Here is a 16711-nt window from a genome sequence, read left to right as displayed (position 1 = left end):
CTGCCATCTGGCCTCAATTAACTAGTGCCTCCTGTGAGAAATTCTTGGTCCTTGAGCCACGTTGCATATTGTATTGCAGCTACGATTTTTCTACTGAGAATTAAAGTTCTCACACACAAGTGGCTCTTTATAAATGGTAGAATGCAGACCGAGAGCTGTATTGGGCATATGGGCCCATAGCAGTCACGTAAAAACCATTATTTTTTTACCGCGTATACAGAGAAGCGGGAGCATCGTTTTTTTTGGTGCAGACATTAGGCTCCAGCTCCCAAAACTAAAGGACAGGCTGCCTGGCGCCAATTTCAAAAAATAGAACGGGGAAACTTGCTAGTTATTTTTTTGGAGTAGCTGGGGCCAAAAAAAATGGTTGTAACTCTTGCAATACGACAAAAAACGGCATTGGGGAACATTGTCTCTAGTTTGTCTTGAGGCTGATCATTTCAAACCTGAGCCGTCTAATTCTGTCACTTACCTTGTTTCATCTGTTATTTGTGATGATTTTATTTTTTGTGGAAAGATATGAATTTGTTTATTTTCTCTCAGCCACATACTACCTTTTCTGATCTCTGCTAGTAGTTCTTCTGAACCAAGCACGAGATGGAGCAGAAGAACAATAAATTACTTTTCCCTTCATTCCCCCCTACAAACCACCCCCCACATTCATCTCCCCCACCCCCCACTGCTTATAAAAAAGATGCCTGACATCCATTTGCCATATCTTTCCCCTAACTACTTACCAACACCGTGAGAAGATATACCCTTGTCAATCCATCTGGTCTATTGAGTTCCCTATCACCCTCTAAAAAAAACACGGCAAGGACAATTGCTCCCATTCCAAACAAAAGATTTCATTGCCTCAACGACATATTAACTTTGGATCTCCATTCATTGCTTGTAGGAGAAAAGTCAACTTTATTTTCAAGACTGAATGATAGGTTCGTAGCACCGTGGAAGTTTCTACCACAGAAGGCCATTCGGCCCATCCTGTGCTGGCTCCAATCCAAAACTTATCCCCTGGCCCTCTGCTCTCCCCATAGCTTGTACCTTTCTCTGCTTCCAATATTTACCCAAGAAGCAATGGTCTCTGCCTCAGCCACCTGATATGGCAACTCATTCAATCCTCCAATAACCCTTGCTGTGTAAATAAATTAATCCTAATGTCTCCTTCTCATTCGCTTACTAATCATTTTAAATTGGCGACTCCTCACCGAATTCCAAACTGGGAGCGAGCCTTTGGTGCAGTGGGAGCATTCCTGCCTCTGGGCATGGAAGGTGTAGGGTTCAAACCCCACTCTCGACAGTTCCAGTGTGTGGAGTTTGAATTCTGCCTTTAAATTCTGTGGTACTTGTGTCCAGTGGGTGTGGCAGCCACCTTCTCTCCCTCATCATATGGGTTGTGGTCGCCAATAATACCCTCACGCCATATGGGTCTAAACAGCCTACCGGTCCATATAAAGGTGGTTATGGCCATGGAAGCAGTGTTAACGTGGAAGCCCATCAGCCTGCGAATCCTTCACTACTTCACACCCTGTTGACCAAGGGAATAGAGAGAAGACACAGAAAGAAGACTTCTAAACTTGAAATAATCTTGCCCTATTAGCTCTATTTTCTTAATTAATTAAATCTGCTCCATTTTATCTTCCAAATGTAATTTATTTATTGATGGTTTATGAGTGATTGAAAACGCTTTGCTCTCAATGTTTGGCAGGATTCTTTAATACCCTGGTTTTATGACATTGTTAAAAACCGAGATTGAAAGGATTCCGTTTATTTTGTTTACCTCACTGCAGCGGTGCATGAACAGTCATGTGAAGCTTACAAACACAAAGGGAATACATCAGGTTTCTTCTCCATTGATCCAGATGGCAGTGGTCCTGTGGGACCTCTCCTTGTGTACTGCAACATGACAGGTGAGCTGCTTTGCATCACTTTTTCTATAAAAAGAGACAATAAATCAGAACCTATAGAAAATCAAAAACAGGCGACACATTTCCTTCCTCCCACTGAGGAGGTTTATTTTTTTCTCTAATCTCTCTCGGCAAAGTAGGGATTACGGGAGTTGACGTTTTGGACGCCAACACAAAATAGCAGACATGCACAACAAGTCAGTCAGAATCTGAAGGAGAAAGACTGAGTTATGTTGTGGGAAGGTGTGGGGGAGGAGGTTGATTCTTGATCAGAGCTGTATTCAGGAGAAATACTGTATTCCCAATGGGGAGCTTTGTCCACAGGCAGCATGATTGGAGATGGTGCTCGGCATTTTCAAACCCACTGGGAGCATAGTTTACAGAATCGACCCCTATTCACCTTTCTTTTTCTTTCAGTTCCTGAGTGACAAGTTGTGCATTTCTGTAATTTCCTGATCTTATTTCTGTTTCCCAGCATGTGTTTTTTTTTTAAACTTTTGGGGCTGGGGGGGGGGGGGGAGAAATTGCCCCGTGCTCCGTTTGGGGCGTACAATTTGAATTAAATGAAAATTTAGCTGCCTGCGAGATGGGCAGCTAAATGTCCCAGAGTTGGAGTCTTTAAATCAATTTGCATCCGTGGGGCGGTAGTCGGGCGATAGAGGGGTGGAAACGCGGCGCGGCACTGATGGCGTCAGCACGCACGGACGTGCCTTCTTTTAAAGGGGAGGGCTGCAGCGAACTCTGCAGCCGTATCCCTGGCGCCCACTGGGCCACCAGGGAGAGATTCGGTGGGACCAGTGGCCCGGTACCCAAGAAAGGGTGCCAGGCTCCCTGTTGATGGCCCGGCAGATCCAGAGGCCACCATTGTCGCGCCGACTGCAAAGTCGGCAGACAATAAAAAGATGGCGGCTGCGGTGCAAGGCCCTCCCCTTTAAGGGTGACTGGGGTGCCCCAGGTACCACTGTCTGGTGACCCGCAATGCTTTCGGTGGCATCGCCCATTGCCAACCTCACTCCTGTGAGGCAATTTCACGTAAAGTGGTTGGCAAGAACGATGATGACGCCATTGGCATGTTTTTGCGGCCACCATTCCTGGGGAAAATTCCGGGCGGGTCGCTCCCGCCGCCTGCCCCCTGCAAAAGGTCCTTATCGTCCCGGTAACACCTCCCAGAGGCTGTTAGCACATTTGCAAAAAAACATATTTCTGACTTTCGATATACTAATAAATTTTAAAACAAAAATTACTTCACAATTTCTAAATGCCTTCAGCTTTTAAAGTTTCAACTTGGAGTCTAGATGGCATACTAACTCATCAGCTCTGCACTTCTGTCCCTGGGATGTGAGATTAAATCTAGCACAGTCCGATAAAAAACAGAACTCTCCCTCTGCAGCTCAAAGTATATGAAGAATATTGAGTTCCGGGCAGTTCGCTGCCCAGTCAGTAATCAGCGGTGAGTGCACAGCAGACAACACTTAGTGTAAGAAATGGAAATATCATACTGCTGCAGCTAGGGGTGGGCGGGTGGGGGGGGGGGGAACTTACTCTTCTAAGATCAGGCACGTTAATTATCCTACACCTGACGTGCATTGTACGTGGAAGTGCTGGATGTTGATCCTGTACGCCAAAAAGTGGAAAAATCTGCAATACCCGGTTCGGACATCTCTCACTTCAGTGAGCACAAAGAATTCCGAGCTTTAAAGAAAGGAAAAGAAAAGGTTGCTAACCTCAGGATTACATGAAGAAATGGAAATAGAATGCAAACATTGAACCTGTTTTTTTAACCGACGACAGTACGATTTGACCAAAGCATCATGTATAGTTTTTTTTTGTTTTTTTTTTCAATCTTGGGTTGCGAATGTCACTGTCCAGGTCAACATTCTGGTTGCCCTGAGAATGTGGTGGTACAAATGAGTGCCTTGCTAGACCACCTCAGACGACAGTGAAGAATCAACCACATCAGCGTGGAATTGAAGTCAGACTGGGGTAGGGTGGCAGATTTCCTTCCCTAAAGAACATTAAATGCAGAAAAAACAATTCATCTTTAGAGAACCTCTAGAAACCTGTATAATTTGCAAAAATGTTAAATTAAGCTGTGTGTTTTGTGTTTTTTTTAGTGCGGAAATGATCTGATGATTTCCTGTTATCTATTAGACCTTGCTAGCATGGGTCATGAGCGAAATTAATGCTTTCTCTTCTTGTACATTTCCCAAATTGCTTCATTGCACAGCACAAAATGACTATAAATCAGCAATGGCAGCTCCGAGGAGCCTGAGCTTCAAGTAATGTAAACAGAAATGCCATCAGTATATCAGGTTGAGGAAAGATTGGAGATGCTGATGTTATGTCTCAAATAAAGCAATATGACTGAGTACTGTAGACTTGAGTAAGTGTGACCTTAGTCTCTTTATTCTGACTCCAGCGTGCCGGCACAGCATGGGAGGCCTGCTTATATGCAGTGCTCCCAAGGGATGTTGGGATCCCTTGGGACTCCAACAGATGTGCCCTCTGGTGGTGGTAGAATGCTGGTTACAAGGTGTTGCAAAGTCAATAGTACACTTATTTACAAGGTGAGATGACCTGGGGCTTTCTGCTCCCTCGTCGATCGTCTTGGTACAAACACAGGTGCAGGTGAGTTGGTTGGGCCTTCGTTGGGTGGCTGCGCAGCTGGTCTTGCTCTGCTGCTGGGGATGATGAGTTCAGCTTCGTGGTCAACCGTGATATCGGTTGCTACTTGTGTGTGTATCAGAGGGTCAAAGTTGGTGGTGTCCTCTTCAGGTTGCTCGTGGCTGTCTGTGAATCGCAGTTTGGTTTGGTCCAAATGCTTTCTGCAAGTTAATCTATTTGCAAGTTTGACCTCACCACCCTACTCCCTACTTTGGCTACGACAGTGCCAGCAAGCCATGTGGGACCATGTCCATAGTTGAGTAAAAATACAGGGTCATTGACTTAAATATCTCTTGACAAATTTGCATGATCATGGTACATGCTTTGTTGATGCCGACTGCCCTTGACAAGATCATGGAGATCACGATGGACGAGAGAGAGCCTTGTTTTAAGTGCCCTTTTCATGAGAAGTTCAGCAGGTGGAACCCTGGTGAGCAAGTGGGGACTTGTGCGGTAACTGAGCAGGACTCAGGACAGGCGGGTCTGCAGAAAGCATTCCGACACGCGTTTCAAGCTTTGTTTGATGGTTTGGACTGCCCGTTCTGCCTGGCTGTTAGATGTGGGCTTGAACGGGGCAGATGTGATGTGCTTGATCCCATTGCGGGTCATGAATTCCTTGAATTCAGCGCTGGTGAAGCACGGCCCATTGTCGCTGACAAGGACATCAGGCAGGCCGTGCATGGCAAACATGGCTTGTAGGCTTTCGATGGTGGCAGTGGACGTACTTACAGACATTATTACACACTCAATCCATTTTGAATAAGAATCCACAACAACCAAAAGCATTTTGCCTAGAAATGGGCCAGCAAAGTCAACGTGGATCCTAGACCACAGTTTGGAGGGCCATGACCACAAACTTAGCAGTGCCTCCCTGGGTGCATTGCTCAGTTGAGAGCAAGTGTTACATTAGCGCATGCAAGACTCCAAATCTGAGTCGACGCCGGGCTACCACACATGGGATCTGGCTATGGTTTTCACCATTACTATGCCTGGGTGGGTACTGTGTAGGTCGCGTATGAATGTTTCCCTGCCTTTCTTAGGCAAAACCATATGATTACCCCACAAAAGACAGTCCGCCTGTATGGACATTTCATTTTTGCGCCGTGCAATGGCTTGATATCTTCATGCATCTCCGCTGGGATGCTGGACCAGCTCCCATGGAGGACAAAGTTTTTTACAAGGGACAGTAAAGGATCCTGGCTGGTCCAGGTCCTGATCTGGAGGCCGTAATGGGTGACTTTTCATTTTCAACTGCATCCATCACCAAGAGCAAGTCTGCAGGCTTTGCCATTTCCACCCTGATGGTAACCGACTGAAAACATCAGCGTGGTTCTCTGTGTCTGGCCTGTGGCGAATTACATAGTTATATGCAGACAGCGTGAGCGCCCATCTTTGGATATGAGCAGAGGCATTGGTATTAATACCTTTGCTCTCTGAGAATAGCAATATGAGCGGTTTATGGCCAGTTTCTAACTCGAAACAGATACTGGTGCATTTTTTTTACCCCATAAATGCATGCCAGAGGTTTTTTTTCAATCATGCTGTAGGCCCTTTCGGCCTTGGACAAACTCCTGGATGCATAAGCGACCGGTTGCAATGTTCCCGATTCATTTGCTTGTTGTGACACACACCCGACCCCATACGAAGACGCATCGTAAGCTAGCGCGAAACGTTTACATGGGTCATACAGAACAAGCAGTTTGTTGGAACATAACAGATTTCTGGCTTTCTCAAAAGCAGTCTCTTGTGATTTCCCCCATACCCAGTCATCTCCCTTGTGTAGCAACACATGTAGAGGTTCTAACAAGGTGCTTAACCCGGGTAGGAAATTATCAAAATATTTGAGGAGTCCCGTAATGACCGCAACTCCATCACGTTCTGTGGTCTCGGCATGTTCTTGGTGGCCACCATCTTGGCGTCGGTGCATCTGATGCCGTCTGCTGCGATTCTTCTCCCTAAGAACTCGACCTCTGGCGCCAGGAAAACACACTTCGAGCGTTTCAACCTGAGTCCCACACGATCTAGCCGACATAGAACCTCTTCCAGGTTCTGCAAGTGTTCAATGGTGTCCCGACCTGTGATCAATATGTCATCCTGGAAAACCACAGTGTGCTGAACCGACTTTAGCAGACTCTCCATGTTCCTTTGAAAAATGGCCGTGGCCGATCGAATCACAAACGGGCATCTATTGTAGATGAACAGACTTTTGTGCGTGTTGATGCAGGTGAGGCCTTTCGAAGATTCCGCCAGCTCCTGCATCATGTAGGCCAAGGTCAGGTCCAACTTAGTGAATGTCTTCCTTCCTGCCAGCGTCGCAAATAGGTCGTCTGCCTTGGGTAGCTGGTACTGGTCCTTCAGCGAAAAACGGTTAATCATTATTTTATAGTCCCCACAAATTCTGACCGTGCCATCACCCTTGAGAACCAGAACAATCGGACTGGCCCACTCGTTGATGATGTCCTCTCATTGCAGCCTGTCTAGCGCGATCTCCACTTTCTCTCGCATCATGTATGGCACCGCATGTGCCTTTTGGTGGATGGTCATGTACCGGGAACCAAGTGGATCTCCACCTTCGCCCTAGAGAAATTTCTGTTATCTGGCTCAAACAATGATGGGAACTTGCTCAAAACCTGGGCACATGAGGCGTCGTCGATGGACAAAAGTGCTCGGATATCGTCCCATTTCCAGCGGATTTTTCGGAGCCAGCTTCTGCCGAACAGTGTGGGGCCATCTCCTGGTACAATCCTTTGTGGTAGTTCATGCACTGCTCCATCATAGGAGACTTTTACTGCTACACTGCCAATTACAGGGATCAGCTCTTTAGTGTAAGTTCTCAGCTTGGTATGAATAGGGCTCAGCTTGGGCCTTTGTGCCTTGTTGCTCCACAACCTCTCGAAGGCCTTTTTGCTCATGATAGACTGACTCGCACCCGTGTCCAATTCCATGGATACAGGAATTCCGTTCAGTTCAACTTTTAACATGATCGGTGGACATTTCGTGGTGAAGGTGTGTACCCCGTACACTTCTGCCTCCTTGGTTCAAGTCTCTAGTTTAGTTTGATCCGCCATGGATCGATCGTCCTCTGCAATGTGGTGGTTTGCAGGGTTTGCAGCTCGTCTGCACATTTGCTGGAGGTGTCCCATTGTTCCACAGCCTTTGCACGCAAGTGTTTGAAGCAGCATTGATGAGCTCGATGATCACTTCCGCAGCGCCAACAAGGTGTTAATTGCCTCGCATTCACACTTGATGGGGGACTCTGAGTCATCTGAGGTCGTGCAGCTGCAGGTGTGTACGTTCTGCCATATGCATTCCTGCCTGAAAACCACGTTACTTTGTGTACAGTATTTGTCGATGCATCTTTATGCTGCAAAATTTGTTTGTTGTTATCGTTGATGTACATAAATGCCTGGGCTATCGTTATGGCTTTGCTCAGGTTCGGTGTTTTAGCAGTCAATAGTTTGCGAAGGATGACCTCATGGCCAATGCCAAGCACAAAAAGTCTCTTACCATTTGCTCCAGGAATCCTTAAAATTCGTAATGTCCTGCAAGGCGCCTTAGTTCAGCGACGCAGCTCGCCGCTTCCTGACCTTCAGACCGTTGACATGTATAAAATCGATACCTTGCCATCAGAACGCTCTCCTTCGGATTTAGGTGCTCCCGGACCAACATACACAGTTTTTCATACGATTTTGTTGTTGGTTTCACCTGAGCAAGATGATTCTACATGAGGCCATAGGTTGTTGCCCCGCAGACGGTGAGGAGGATCGCCCTTCGTTTGGCAGCGTTCACACTCCCTTCCAGCTCGTAGGCCACAAAGTATTGGGTGAGTCGCCCCACGAAGGCTTCCCAATCATCACCTTCTGAGAATTTCTCCAGGATACCAACAGTTCTTTGCATTTTCGCGTGATGGTTCGTTATCTATTACTCGTCGCCAGTTGTTATGTCTCAAATAAAGCAATGTGACTGAGTACTGTAGATTTGGGTAAACATAGAAACATAGAAACATGGAAAATAGGTGCAGGAGCAGGCCATTCAGCCCTTCTAGCCTGCACCGCCATTCAATGAGTTCATGGCTGAACATGTAACTTCAGTACCCCCTTCCTGCTTTCACGCCATACCCCTTGATCCCCCGAGTAGTAAGGACTTCATCTAACTCCCTTTTGAATATATTTAGTGAATTGGCCTCAACTACTTTCTGTGGTAGAGAATTCCACAGGTTCACCACTCTCTGGGTGAAGAAGTTCCTCCTCATCTCGGTCCTAAATGGCTTACCCCTTATCCTTTGACTGTGACCTCTGGTTCTGGACTTCCCCAACATTGGGAACATTCTTCCTGCATCCAACCTGTCCAAACCCGTCAGAATTTTAAACGTTTCTATGAGGTCCCCTCTCACTCTTCTGAACTCCAGTAAATACAAGCCCAGTTGATCCAGTCTTTCTTGATAGGTCAGTCCCACCATCCCGGGAATCAGTCTGGTGAATCTTCGCTGCACTCCCTCAATAGCAAGAATGTCCTTCCTTAAGTTAGGAGACCAAAACTGTACACAATACTCCAGGTATGGCCTCACCAAGGCCCTGTACAACTGTAGCAACACCTCCCTGCCCCTGTACTCAAATCCCCTCGCTATGAAGGCCAACATGCCATTTGCTTTCTTAACCGCCTGCTGTACCTGCATGCTAACCTTCAATGACTGATGTACCATGACACCCAGGTCTCGTTGCACCTTCCCTTTTTCTAATCTGTCACCATTCAGATAATAGTCTGTCTCTCTGTTTTTACCACCAAAGTGGATAACCTCACATTTATCCACATTATACTTCATCTGCCACGCATTTGCCCACTCACCTAACCTATCCAAGTCACTCTGCAGCCTCATAGCATCCTCCTCGCAGCTCACACTGCCACCCAACTTAGTGTCATCCGCAAATTTGGAGATACTACATTTAATCCCCTCGTCTAAATCATTAATGTACAATGTAAACAACTGGGGCCCCAGCACAGAACCCTGCGGTACCCCACTAGTCACTGCCTGCCATTCCGAAAAGTATCCATTTACTCCTACTCTTTGCTTCCTGTCTGACAACCAGTTCTCAATCCACGTCAGCACACTACCCCCAATCCCATGTGCTTTAACTTTGCACGTTAATCTCCTGTGTGGGACCTTGTCGAAAGCCTTCTGAAAGTCCAAATATACCACATCAACTGGTACTCATTTGTCCACTTTATTGGAAACATCCTCAAGTATGACCTTAGTCTCTTTATACTGACTCCAGAGTGCTGGCATAGCATGGGAGACCTGCTTATATGCAGTTCTCCCAAGGGATGCTGGGATCCCTTGGGACGCCAACAGATGCGCCCTCTGGTGGCGGTAGAATGCTGGTTACAAGGTGTTGCATACATAACAGCTGGGACTTTCTTCTTTGGAACAGAGGAAACTGAGGGGAGACCTTATTAAGATGTATAAAATTATGAGGTGTCAGGATAGAGTGGATAGGAAGGACCTGTTTTCCTTGGCAGAGGGGTCAACAACCAGGGTGCATAGATTCAAAGTAATTGGGGGGAGGTGTAGAGGAGATATGAGGGGAAATATCTTCACCCAAAAGGTGGTGGGTGTCTCGAACTCAATGCCTGAAAGGATGGTAGAAGCTGAAACCCTCAACAAAAGTGTCATAACCTACAGGGCTACGGACCAAGAACTGGAAAGTGGGATTAGGCTGGATAACTCTTGGTCAGCTGGCGCGGACATGATGGGCCGAAACGGCCTCCTTCTGTGCTGTAAATTTCTATGATTCTATGATGCGATGATCAGTCAAAAGCACCGTGAACCTGCTGTTTGTTATTGGGCGTGCATCGTACCCATTTATTTACACGGTCGTGCAATTTGAATGCAAGAATAACAGCCCCTGGCAGAGTAACAATTTGAAGAGTAGAGATCTACGTCCAAGATCAAGCCACACTGGCCACACACAAGATAACAGACAGAGTATGGGCACGACAACTTCATTATCATCGATTCCTGTATCTTAGGATTGATCTCACACTCACAAAGAGCCACACTCACAAGAATCAAATCACAGGCTATTTCGGGATATATTGTCCATGATTTGCTATTCTTTTTAAATGTCAGCAAATCACAGATTTGGTCTGGACCCCAAAGCCCTTGGGTTTATTTTCTTTTGTAACAGTTTTACCTTTGTTTTCAGTCACTGGGGTAACAACTCCAAGGCCTGGCCTATTATGACGTTAATTACTTCTTGTCTCACTGCTTTATTTTCTCTCTCTTAAACTTGTGTGAATACAATTTGCTTTAAAACCCCATAGGGCTGGATTTTCCGTGTGTTGCTTCCTCTGCTCGTTCCCCGGAGGGGCGGTAATGGCGGCGGCAATGGTTTCCAGGCGGGCGGCCCCCTACTACCTGCGGGGAAACTAGTTGCCGATTTTGCCAGGGTGCAGAGCAGCACCGCCCGGTATTGTCCAGCCGGCGTACAACGCCGCTGGTTTGGACTGCGTGGTGAAATTTGTTGTGGGCTCACTCTATAGCGCCCCATAGAGCGCCGTGGTGGGACTGCCTGGAAAACACGGTGGTCAGAGCTGTCCCGGCAGCAGTGAGTGATGGAATGGGTGAATGAGCTAAGTTTGATTGCTTCGCTCAGTTTTATTTTTGTGGTGTAGCTTATTGCGGGGTGTTTAAAGTTTTGGGAATGTTTGTTGTGTTTTTCGGTGCAGTTTTTATTCTCCACAGAAGCATCTGTTTGGGCGCCCTAAAAGAGGTGTGTAACGGCTCCCTTAGTGCTCCAACCCACACTCAGGGCCCAGCTCATGAAATATATTAAAATATCGTGCCTCTTCAAGATCAAATGTTAGTTGCAGGAAAATCACATTGTGGGGGGTCGGGCGCAGGGGGGGGTGAATTAACTCTTCCAGATTTCACTACAAATCTGTCTTTAATGTTTTTTTATTTTCTTTCTTAAATAAAAAAAACAGAAGATAAAACATGGACTGTGATCCAGCACAACAACACCGAGCTAACCAAAGTGCGAGGCTCCACTGCAGGAAGAGCCCATCTCGTGCAGTTTAACTACAGTGCCAGCATGGAACAGCTTCGAGCCATGATTAACAGCATGGACCATTGTGAGCAGAAGGTGGCCTACCACTGCAAGAAGTCACGCCTTTTAAACACGCCGGGTAAGCCACAAATTACAAATCTAATTATGTTGGAGCATTAAGGTTCAAAAATCAGACTGCGCTGTTCCCTTCCTTCTCGTTGCCACAATGAAGAGATGTCTGCTGCAAAACTAGCTTCCATCAGAAGGCATCACTTCTGTTTGACACTGCAATGATGATTGCCCTAATTCAATCTCAACAGCAGGAGATTAAATTGAAGAGCTTAACGATGATACAAAATTGATCAGGAAAACTTATTGATTGTGCTGTAACGATGACTCCAAAAGCGTTAGCTGTTTCGATTCATGGAAAAGTGACAATTATAATTGAATTTAATGTATTGTATATTATTATCTTTCCCTGCCACATGGTAACCTGCATCATTCCCTCGGTGTTCTGTAACTGACTGCTGGCCAGCACCAAATGTACCGGGCGCACCCTAGCTTGATTCACTGCTGGGTTTCCTCTGATCCCGGAAGGTTCACAGCCAGGCTTGCTTACCAACTTCCCGAACAAAATAAACTAGATCAAGGCCCCTATAGCTAGGGCATGGCAGCTGTAAGCACATGCCCTACCATTCTGTTGCAGTGTGTTAATAATCGAAACGGAGGTGTGGTGGGACAGGACTTGAAGTAACAATGTATTTTACAGCAAATCAAGTATATTTACTCAGCAACGGCAAAGCAAGCAAATCGATTTACAGATTTTATTTTAAAAGGGTTTCTAAGAATTGCAGCAAACAGAACTCATGAACAAAACTGCAGCAACTTCTCCCAATAACAGCAGGATTATTTCTCCAGCAACATTCAGCGAGCGAATAATAGTTACGTGCGTAAAATCAATCCCAGTCACTTACAAGAGTGCGGTCTCCAGGCGTGTTTGACGGGGGGAATTCACCAATCCTCTCCATTCTGGTTGGGAGCAGTGTTGTCTCTCTATGTAGCCATTAATAATCTAGTCCACGATACCAGCAAGTAGTGGATAAAACCTCAAGGATCTAAAAGGGATAGCTGTCCAAACATAGAAACATCGAAACATAGAAAAATAGGTACAGGAGTAGGCCATTCAGCCCTTCGAGCCTGCACCGCCATTCAATAAGATCATGGCTAATCAATCCTTCAGTACCCCTTTCCTGCTTTCACTCCATACCCCTTGATCCCCTTAACTGTAAGAGCCATATCTAATGCCCTCTTGAATATATCCAGTGAACTGGCATCAACAACTCTCTGCGGCAGGGAATTCCACAGGTTAACAACTCTCTGAGTGAAGAAGTTTCTCCTCATCTCAGTCCTAAATGGCCTACCCCTTATCCTAAGACTATGTCCCCTGGTTCTGGACTTCCCCAACATCGGGAACATTCTTCCCGCATCTAACCTGTCCAGTCCCGTCAGAATCTTATATGTTTCTACAGATCCCCTCTCATCCTTCTAAACTCCAGTGAATAAAGACCCAGTTGATCCAGTCTCTCCTCATATGACAGCCCAGCCATCCCTGGAATCAGTCTGGTGAACCTTCGCTGCACTCCCTCAATAGCAAAAACATCCTTCCTCAGACTAGGAGACCAAAACTGAACACAATATTACAGGTGAGGCCTCACTAAGGCCCTGTACAACTGCAGTAAGACCTCCCTGCTTCTGTATTCAAATCCCCTAGCTATGAAGGCCAACATACCATTTGCCTTCTTCACTGCCAGCTGTACCTGCGTGCCCAGTTTCAGTGACTGATGAACCATGACACCCAGGTCTCGTTGCACCTCCCCTTTTCCTAAACTGCCGCCATTCAGATAATATTCTGCCTTCGTGTTTTTGCCCCCAAAATGGATAACTTCACATTCGTCCACATTATACTGCATCTGCCATGCATTTGTCCACTCACCTAACCTGTTCAATCAGCCTGCAGCCTCTTAGCATTCTCCTCACAGCTCACACTGCCACCCAGTTTAGTGCCATCTGCAAACTTGGAGATATTATATTCTATTCCTTCATCCAAATCGTTAATGTATATTGTAAAAGAGCTGGGGTCCCAGCACTGAGCCCTGCAGCACACAACAATGCATGCCTGACTTCAATCTCATCAGTTAATCCAGCTCTAGAGTTCTATATACAAACATAGAAACATAGAAAATACGTGCAGGATTAGGTCATTCGGCCCTTCGAGCCTGCACCACCATTCAATATGATCATGGCTGATCATGCAACTTCAATACCCATTCCTGCTTTCTCTCCATATCCCCTGATCCCTTTAGCCGTAAGGGCCACATCTAACTCCCTTTTGAATATATCTAACGAACTGGCCTCAACAACTTTCTACGGTAGAGAATTTCACAGGTTCACAATTCTCTGAGTGAAGAAGTTTCTCCTCATCTCAGTCCTAAATGGCTACCCCTTATCCTTAGACTGTGACCCCTGGTTCTGGACTACACCAACATCGGAAACATTCTTCCTGCAGCTAACCTGTCCAATCCCGTCAGAATTTTATATGTTTCTATGAGGTCCCCTCTCATACATCTAAATTCCAGTGACTATAAGCCTGGTCGATCCAGTCTTTCTTCATATGTCAGTCTTGCCATCCCGGGAATCAGTCTGGTGAACCTTCGCTGCACTCCCTCAATAGCAAGAATGTCCTTCCTCAGATTAGGAGACCAAAACTGTACACAATATTCAAGGTGTGGCCTCACCAAGGCCCTGTACAACTGCAGTTAGACCTCCCTGCTCCTATACTTAAATCCTCTCGCTATGAAGGCCAACATGCCATTTGCCTTCTTCGCCGCCTGTGTACTTGCTTGCCAACTTTCAATGACTGATGTACCATGACACCCAGGTCTCGTTGCAACTTCCCTTTTCTTAATCTGTCACCATTCAGATAATATTCTGCCTTCCTGTTTTTGCCACCAAAGTGGATAACCTCATATTTATCTACATTATACTGCATCTGCCAGGCATTTTCCCACTCACCTAACCTGTCCAAGTCACCCTGCAGTCTCTTAGCATCCTAGACCTCGCTCTGACCTAGTTATGCAGTGTGAAGCACAAAAATGCTGCTTGACCAAAAGCTTCAAACAGCTTTATTCACAAAACAAAGAAGTGCAAATTGTAGGTCACAAAGGCTCATTCGGTCTCGACATGCCAAACACAGTGCAGATCATCATCATCATAGGCAGTCCCTCGAATCGAGGATGGCTTGCTTCCACGCCAAAAAGGGATGAGTTCACAGGTGTTTCAATGAAGGACCTAAAATTCCAGGTCCCGAACTGCACTTTGAAGTGTGGAAGATGCCTGTGCGTGGATTTTTTTAACGTTTGGCGGCCATTGCACACCAGCACCACACGGGCTTGACAGAGCTCGGTCTTGCTCCAGTCGCAAAGATTAACCAAGGCGACTGGAGACCAGCTCTGCTGCACGGACCTAGTGTGCACATATATCACAGTGTGGGCTGGCCCGTGCTGCCCCTGTGCCCACGCCTTTCCTTGGCCCCAAACTCGCACCTTCCCTGGGCCCCGATCACGTCCCTCTACAATTTCTCGCCGCACCTTCACCCCAACCTCGCCGCTCCTGCAATGCAGAGCTAGTACAATAGAAGCCAACTTGCATGTTGTCGGCTTCCTTGTCTCTGCTTGACTAGTTGAAAGTTGTTAGACACTGGCTTCAGCATCATAGGCAGTTCCTCGAAATGAGGATGACTTGCTTCCACGCCAAAAAGGGATGAGTTCACATGTGTTTCAATGAAGGACCTAATATTCCAGATCCCGAACTACATCTTGAAGGGTGGAAGATGCCTGTGTGTGGATTTTTTTAACGTGTGGTGGCCATTGCACACCAGCCACTACACGGGCTTGAAAGAGCTAGGTTTTGGTCCAGTGGCAAGGGTTAACCAAGATGACTGGAGACCAGCTATGCTGCACAGACCTAGTGCACGCATACATCACAGTGTGGGCTGGCCCGTGCTGCCCCTGGGTCAGCCTGCCTCTTCTGGGCCCTAAACTCACGCCTTTCCTGGGCCCGGTCACTTCCCTCTACGGACTCTTGCTGCTCTTTCACCCCTCCTGCTGTGCCTGTCCGCACTGCAATCAGTGGCCTGGCTTTGCAGCCGTTGCCCTCCTGCAGCAGCACGCACTGCTCCCTGCAGTGGCATGCCGTCCTCGTTGCTCCCTCTAATGGCCCCGGCCTGCTGATGGTCTTGCAGGCCAGGTCTGCGCCGATTTCCGGGCCGGGCCGCCGCACGTTGCTCCCTCTAATGGCCCCGGCCTGCTGATGACTTGCAAGACCAAGACCGGTAAATACACTGGGCTGCCATTTACATGCTGTGAAGGGGCTGCTGATGGTCTTCCCTGCTGGAGCTGTGGAGGAGTGGGGGGAAGTGTTCGAGTGGGAGGTGGTGGGAGATCGTATTAAATGGCTGAGCAGGCTCGAGGAGCCATATCGCTTATTCCTGCTCCTATTTCTTATGTTCGTATGTAATCTATAACCGGATCTACATTTACTTAAATGCAATTCATACCTCATTTTTTCCTGTGTAAAGCATCTCGCTATTCTTGTGGGGTGCTTATCTGTTGTGCAACATTGATAAACTCCCCTTCCAATAATTTTGCGCTTTCACCTAGTTTCAAAGTCAAAGTTGGTTATTCTGTCTCGTCAGTAATTTTAACATAGTGACTCCGGCATTCTGCGAATGATTTTTAAGCTCTCCTCCCTATAGATCCGATGCTCTTTCAATACACCTTGCCCTGCATTTTTCTCCGCTATCCCTCACAGCTCAGGTGGGATAGTGGTAGAAACATTGGGGAGGAATTAGAGGAGCTTCGGCCGACTACACTGGCTTAGTCTAATAACGACAAACGCAGAAATACAAACAATTGTATTGGGTGCAGTAGCATAATGGTCATGTTACTGGAGTAGTAATCCAGATTCCTGGACTAATAGTTGTGAGTTCAAAGTCCACCAGGGTAGCTAGGAATTTAATTTCCATTAATTTAATAA

The 16711-nt window shown here is 46.7% G+C and overlaps 1 protein-coding gene across 1 annotated transcript in view; it reads left to right on the top strand.

Moving 5' to 3' along the window:
* LOC139253730 (contactin-associated protein-like 5) overlaps positions 1-16711 on the top strand; it is a 1639232-nt gene that overhangs the window by 1122361 nt on the left and 500160 nt on the right. Inside the window, exons 12-13 of the mRNA XM_070873523.1 lie at positions 1791-1910; positions 11556-11756. Coding sequence (XP_070729624.1) covers positions 1791-1910; positions 11556-11756 — 321 coding nt within the window. The remainder of the gene's footprint in view (positions 1-1790; positions 1911-11555; positions 11757-16711) is intronic.

Source organism: Pristiophorus japonicus, chromosome 3 (genome assembly GCF_044704955.1).
Source record: "Pristiophorus japonicus isolate sPriJap1 chromosome 3, sPriJap1.hap1, whole genome shotgun sequence".
In the NCBI taxonomy this organism is placed as follows: Eukaryota; Metazoa; Chordata; class Chondrichthyes; family Pristiophoridae; genus Pristiophorus; species Pristiophorus japonicus.
Note: the sequence above shows the minus strand (reverse complement) of the source record. Positions and strands in the feature narration are given on the sequence as shown.